Here is a 7,701-nt window from a genome sequence, read left to right as displayed (position 1 = left end):
TATATATATATATAATAGGAATATTTTAGTTATGTTTTATAATAGGGATATTGTAGTAATTTTTTATAAAAAATATTAATTTATACCAATTCAAAATTTAATTTATTAATTTTTTTGTTAAACTGATTTGTCCAGTCTAACTTTTAATAAAAAAAATAATACAGTTTAATTGATTATATGTATTAAATATTAATTTTTAAAAAACATCTTTAAAAAAAGACGTTTTTGACATCTTTATTTAAGTGGCTCCCTATTGTGATATGACAAGAATCGAATACTCACCGCTATATTATTCACTGTTAAACCTGATAATTGAGGGGCTATACGTTATAATCGCAAATATTAATGCATTTTAGAAAAAAAAAATAAAAATGTAATTTTCTTTTAATAAATAACAGAACAATCACTAATCTAAAAAAAATTGTTCCAACTGAATTAAAAAAGAAATTAAAAGAGATAAGAGTTAAAGCGCATCTTAAATTTTAAACCTAAATTTTAATTTTTAAATATTAAATATTAAATCACAAAATTTTAAATTATAAATTCTAAAATCTAAATTATACATTTTAAATTTGAGTCATTAATATAAAATATAATCAACAAAAAATTAAAATTTATTTAACAAAAAATATAATATTATTTAATTAATTAAAAGCATTTAGAGGTGAGACCCATACTCGACCATTGTAACAAATTTATTTGTTTTTATTTATGAATGTATGGAGCTAATAAAGGCCTTTTACATGCATGTGTATATATGCGTCGTCATAATTATTATTACTAACAGATGGTAAAGCATGTATAGATAGAGTCATATAAATCTCTTACCACCATGGTGTTCGAATGTTCTTAGCTCCAGTCTTGATTTCATAAGAGCCTGTTGGAATTTCCTTTGTTTTGTAGAACCTGAAAGACTTAAGTGGGCATTCATCTGCAACTTCTCTTGCCGCTGTCACTTCAATCTGCATTCCAATATTATTTATCAACTTACAACTCAGGAAGAGAAAAAAACACACACACATATATATATACATATAAATCAAGCATGTTTATATGTTAGTTTAGACGATGAAGTGGGTGGCTGAAATCTTCTCTTTAACTACTGAAAACTTCTGCAAAAAAGATTCATTGTAAGTATGATTATTTAGATATTATTAATGTTAGGTTAATTTATAAAATTAAAGTGGATTAGACCTACTTTTATAGGAAGAAACAAGTAATATCTACTATAATGTTTGTATAGATCAATATTAGGAAATCTCATAACAAAGGTTTAAATAAGAATCTATCTGGCAGCCGAAATATTAAAAGTAATTTTCTCACAATTTATAGGATTAAATAGGTAATATTAAAGATATTCTAAACAGTAAATATAATAACAGAAATTAAATAATCATATATCAAAATTTTAAGTGAAAAAACTCTTAAAAAAAAGGACAAAAACTCACAGGACCTATTCTAGTAAAATCATTCACTATTAAAATAATGGATACACAAACAGTCTTTTTAATAGCACTAAGACATCTCAACAATTAATAAAATACATTTTTAAAACTAACAAAATCAATATAAATTATCCACAAAGTGAATATCTCAAATCAGACAAAAAAAAGACAATATAACTAATAAATTATATCTTAATATTCATCTTTACACCAGAAATAACATACTGAAATAAAATAAATTTACCGGTCAATCGAATAAAAAATGAGTTATCCTTTTCTTCCAAATTTTTTCTTTTCCTTGGACGAATGGCGCTGCTTTTTTTTTTATTTTCTTTTTTTCAAAACGAAAAGAAGCTAAACTCTCTCTGGTGGCTTAAACACACCACTTTCTTACATTTATTGTTTTGTTTTGTTTTAAAAAGGTTGTGCGGATCTCACTTGAGATTGAGACCCACCAACAATCAATACAACATAGACTTGAATAATGAACTTAAGATTTTATCAATTATTTCTTTAATCTACGTGCATAATTTTTTATGTTTGGTTTAGTGTTGGAGAGGAGAAAAGTGTATTTAAATATTTCTTTAATCTATAATATTTTAAAATGTTTTAAAAATGTATATTTGGTTTAAGTTTTAATTTTAAAATGTGCGTTTATCTGAATTTTATTTAAGAATCTACTACTAATTAATAAATTATTGTATATATAAAACGAGATAATTATTTTAGAATTAAGTGACAATTAGGTTCTTAAAGATTTCGATTTAGAACTAATTAGTCCCACAAAAATTTTATTTAGTATTCCACAATGACAAATCATAGATATGTTATGTCTTTTTATCAATTTATCATGTAAAATTTAATAGTGGTGCTTATATATATTGTTAACTACTATAACGTGTCTATTTATGAAAGAATATCACATAGATAAAAATTTTTAGAACGAAATTTTACCAATTTTAATAGAATTTGTGGTAAATAAAAAATAATTGATAAATATTAAATGAAAACTCAAAAAATAATACATGATTTGCTGTTTACAATTATATAATTCTTATATTCATGTGACAGCAACTAAATATATTACCACCATAAATAATAAAATACATTAACTTTATTTCGTATTATATTATCCATTCACAAAAAAAAAGCATACATGTCTACTTACCATTTATTATTATAAAAAATTTAATTATTTTTTTTTTAAAAAAACTAACTATTTTAGTCGAAAATTTGGAGTATACTTAGTTATCACCTTACTCATTATTTTATAGGCATAATTATTTCGGAGGGTTAAATATTTTTTTTGTCCCTAAAGTCTGAGACTAAAATTAAAATCGTCTCCGACCTTTTTTGTTATTAAAATCATTTTTAACGTTACAAAACATTATAAAATAGTCCTTTTAAACATAATAATTTTTGAAATGATACAAATATCCTTTTTCTATTATTACTAATTACCCCAGTCTCACTCACCCATTACCCCCACCCCTTTTCACTGCACCTAAAACAGACAAACTGAAACGAAAAAAAAAAAAGAAACAAAAGAGGGAGAAAAAAGAAAAGAAAAGGAAAAAGAAAAGGGAGGTGACGGCGGAGAAGAGGGCGGCTTTCTACGGCAAGGAGACATCAGCAGTTGCTTCGTCAGGGGATGGCAACAGATCGGAATTGAGCGCTTGGGTTGCGTGGGGTAACGAGGTGCTCAAAATTTCGTTCGTTGGGGCCATTGTTGTCGTTGCCAAGGTCCGTCAACTCCGTCGCGCTTGTCGTCATCACCGGAGACTGCGGCCTCTCTCTCTCTCTCTCTCTCTCTCTCTCGCGCTCCATGCGTGAGGAAAAGTGGGTGTTGGGTATTCTGGGTTCATTTTGAAAGGAAGTGCTCCATCGGCTTCTAGTAGTTTTTGTGTTTTGTTGGTGCAGAAAAAAATATTGTATTTTTTGTTTGTCTTGGTACAAAATACAGAAAAAAATATTATGTTTTGTGATTTGTTATTGTTTCAGTAGTTCTGTGTTTTGTTATTTCTTGAATTTCAGCCAAATTTCTGTTCCATTGTTTCATCCTTTCACTTGATTTTCTGGATTTCAATTTGTTCTTCATTCTTTTATTTTTTCTAATTTTTTTGTTTTTATATCATTTTCCTTTGATTTACTTTTTATTTGTCTCTATTGTTGTTGTTGATTTTAGACAGAGTTAAGGTTAAACTTATGATGATTTTATTGCAGTAAGAGAAGAAAAGGCTAAAATAGTAGAGATGTGATGGTTAGACACGTAATTGTTGTGGTTGTTAGATTGTTGATTTATTTTGTAATTATTGTTGTTGTTGAATTGTTGATGTGATTAAGAATTAGTGATTAGAAAAAGCATGAATCTGGAAGAAAAGGAAAAAAAGAGACTCGTAATAATGAAGGGGGTTGGAAGTTAGAGGATAGTGATAAGCAAAAATTTTTTTATGAGCAAAATAATCAAAAAATATTATTTATGAATAAAAAGATAATTTTATAATATTTTATAACGTTAAGATGATTTTAATAAAAAAAAATTAAAAGACAAATTTAATTTTTACCACAAACCAAAAATAAAAAAATACTTAACCCTCATTTCAGACCCAACTTTCAACCCACGCACCCCAAATTATTAAAGAACCCCCAAATTATTAAGAGCGAGAAATGCGATATGGCGCTTCCCACATGTGGAACACTGCTGTTGGCATTAATTTTGATTGATATGCAAATTTCGATTCTGCTTTGGCCTTTGTGTGTCTTTGTCTCATCCATTCCAATTTTCAATGTAATAAACATGTGATGATCTGATATACATTAATTTTATATTTTTTTGGAAAATATGGAAAGCTACGTACCGGGAAGGAGCAAAAGTTATTGTCTCCCGAGTTACTTCAACAAAATGGAAGCAACGAATGATGAGTTACAGAAAAACAAATGTTAATTTAATTATGGTTTAAAGTTTTTCATTAAATATACAATTTGCTAAAAATGTTTAAATTTTTTATATAGACCTTTTTATATTAAGACTTTGATTAATACGTATTTTTAGCTACTTCTATTTAAAAAGAATTCTTTACTTTTCTTATTAAGTATTTCTTTCTAGTTTTAACTTTGTATTACATTCATTAATTTATATATACACTATACTGTTATATTCTTCAGTATTTATTATTAAAAATAAGAGATATTAATGGCAATCATAACTAAATATGAAAAAAGAAAATATACTCTGATTATTAATAAAGGGTATTTTAGCTATTTTGTCTTTCTCAAACTTTTGTATATTTCAATAAAGTTTAATTATTATCTTTATAATTGTGTATAACTAAAAGAAATATTAAGAATGAGAGAGTAATACACAACTTTTTATATATAGTTTATTTTTTTTCTTTAATTTATACATGACTTGAAATATAATATAAAATTTAAATAAAGATTTGGAAAAAAATTACCTCAAAAACATTGGTTAAGAATAAGAGAATAAAAAAAGGTTTTGATTTTTCTAATATGTTTAACCCATAAAGACTTTTTTAAAATTTTAATATTTAATTTATATTTTTTTGCATTTAGCTAACACGTTTTTAAAAGAATATATTAATGTTACTAATAATGAAAGTTTTATTTTTTTAAGTTTTAATTTTAGTAAATACATAATAACTGTATTATTAAAAGTTTAAATTTCGAATAATATTTATAAAAAAATTTCAATTAATAATTTTATTCTTAAAATATAAAAAAATTATCAGGTGTCTCTCCAACCAATAAAATAGAACAACATATTTATGGTACGATCAAGTTGTCCAGACTTCTTTTGTATGGGTGTCAAAAATCTAGGAAATGGAGATCCCCGCGGGGACGTCCCGAATAAGACCCGATGGTGGAGAACTTTTTTTCGTGAGTTGGGGATGGAGAGGAAATTTTTTCGAAATAAGCGTTGGGACCCGAGCAGAGATTCCCGCTCTATCTCCGATAATTCTTCGAATTTTTTAACTTACTTAATAACCCTTACTTTATTTTTAATATAGGAGTTTTTTTAGTAATTTTACTCATTGAAAAATTCTAATCCTATTGTTCAAGATTTTATTTTATAGACTATGATTTGTTATATTATATTTCTGGACTTATAATCTTGGATAAGATATGTTTGTGTGTTTATAATAATATTTTGTAATTTTTTTTTGGTTTTTTTGATATTTTTTATTATAATTTTCATATGAATGTTAAAAATAAGGAGATGAGAAATAGGACTCCGCGGAAAACGAAAATGAGACAATTATTCTTCCATAGTGAAAAGCAAGACGGGGACGGGAATTAATTTTGGGGGCGGAGATAGGGAACAGGGAAGCATCCCCCGCCTCGTCCTCATGTAGTCATGAAATTACAAAAATATCCCTCATTATATGTGTTTTGACGTAAATACCCATTGAAGTAAACAATTTGTAAGCTCCTAGTTTAATAGTGAAGCAACAAAGAATTCTGCTGTAAATTGGCGGAATTCTTGCAGCATTCATCATACCATGGTTTGTGTATAAAATGCACCCTCAAGTATACTCATATCTATTTCTTTTCTCAAACTTAAAATTTTTTCGCATTCAAACTCAATAACATTAACAATTTTCATCATACAATAAATCCCAATTAATTCTTTAAATTGGGATGAAGATGGAAAAAAGGTGAAAAAGACATATAAACGATGATTTTTTTTTTTTTTGCAGTCTTTAATTGATCTATTATATATAATCAAGATTGGAAAAATATTTTATATATAATTTTATTTTTTAAAAATGATGTTTCATTATATATAATTTATAAAAAATATTTATAAAATTTGAATTTAAACTTTTTAATTAAAATATAAAATATTTATCATATTAATTAACCCGATGTTTATTATTATATATATTTAACTATAAAAAAGTATACTAACAGACACATTATATTAATATTTTTTAAGTTAATTGTAATATCTGTTACTTTTATCAAAGTTTTTAAATTTTAATTTTAAATAATATACAACTTCAAAAATAGGTTAAGAAAAAAAAAGGAATTCAATTTTCAAATTAAAAAACTTAACAATAAATAGAATCATATTAATCAAATAGCGCCTTAGTTTAAACGTGAGAATTTAAAATTATCTAACCTTAGAAAAACTAGAACTATTTGGTTACTAGAGAAAAAAAATGGATTATTTAAAGCACATAAGCAAGTAAATTATTAATTACTTTATTAGTTTTTTGGGTAAAGTATATTTTTTGTTTTTGAAATTTGACAAAAGTTTTAAAAATATTCCTAAGTTTTATTTTGTTTCAATTTTGTCCTAAAAGTTTTCGATTTGCATCAAATATACATTTGACGACTAATTTTTCAAAAAATTTAAGACCAATTCAACAATAATTTCATAAGAACAACTCTCAACACAAGCAAATCAAGCATAATTTTCATGCATTATTGTTAGATTGGTCTTAATTTTTTTAAAAATTTAGCCGTCCAGGATATATTTGATGCAAATTAAAAACTTTTGAAACAAAATTAAAATAACATAAAACTTAGGAGTATTTTTAAAATTTTTACCAAACTTCAAGGACAAAAAACATACTTTACCCTAATTTTTTTAATAATTTTTTTAATAAAAATTTTATAATTTTAAAATTTGTAATTAAATTCTTATATTAAATATGTTCAATAAAATCCAACTTTTAATATCTTAACCATTTTCATATATTTATATTATATCTGAATGATAAATATTAATAAAACATCATCTTTTGCTTAAATACAGTGAAATACCAAAACTGCTTCCTAAAATATATGTTAACCAAACTCGTATTTTTTTATCTAAATTCTAAGGTTCTGAAAATCAGTTTAAATTGGTCAAACTGTAAATAGCCAAAATATAGTTCAGACCAAAACCGCCAGATTAAAAACTAACGTTGGATTGCCGAACCGATCAAAAATTGGTCGGTTGAACTGAATCGTGACTCTGCCAATTTTTGAATTATGTAAAAACAGCTGTGTTTTGGTTGTTTAACCCTATTATCTTAACTTCCCAAGTTCCTTAACCATTACCCCTCTCCTCTCCAGTCTCCACAATGGGCAGAAGCAGAACGCGAAGCAGCACTCACTTGGACGGTTGGACCTCGAGCTTCTGGCGAACTTCTGTCTAGCCATTACCGTCATCGCAACTTTCGTCCAGTCAACGTCAGCCATCTCTGTTCGCACAGTTACTTTCTGTTGCGCAGCCACCAGCTCTGTT

At 26.1% G+C, this 7,701-nt stretch overlaps 1 protein-coding gene across 2 annotated transcripts in view; it reads right to left on the bottom strand.

Annotated features, from left to right (window-relative positions):
* LOC107490814 (alpha-dioxygenase PIOX) overlaps positions 1-7,701 on the bottom strand; it is a 25,649-nt gene that overhangs the window by 15,306 nt on the left and 2,642 nt on the right. For both annotated transcript variants that reach the window (XM_016111627.3, XM_052261265.1), the window contains exon 4: positions 829-962. In XM_016111627.3, the coding sequence (XP_015967113.1) occupies positions 829-962 (134 nt within the window). The remainder of the gene's footprint in view (positions 1-828; positions 963-7,701) is intronic.

This window comes from Arachis duranensis, chromosome 5 (assembly GCF_000817695.3).
Source record: "Arachis duranensis cultivar V14167 chromosome 5, aradu.V14167.gnm2.J7QH, whole genome shotgun sequence".
Lineage (NCBI taxonomy): Eukaryota > Viridiplantae > Streptophyta > Magnoliopsida > Fabales > Fabaceae > Arachis > Arachis duranensis.
The sequence above is the reverse complement of the archived record's forward strand: the minus strand, read 5'-3'. Positions and strand labels throughout refer to the sequence as shown.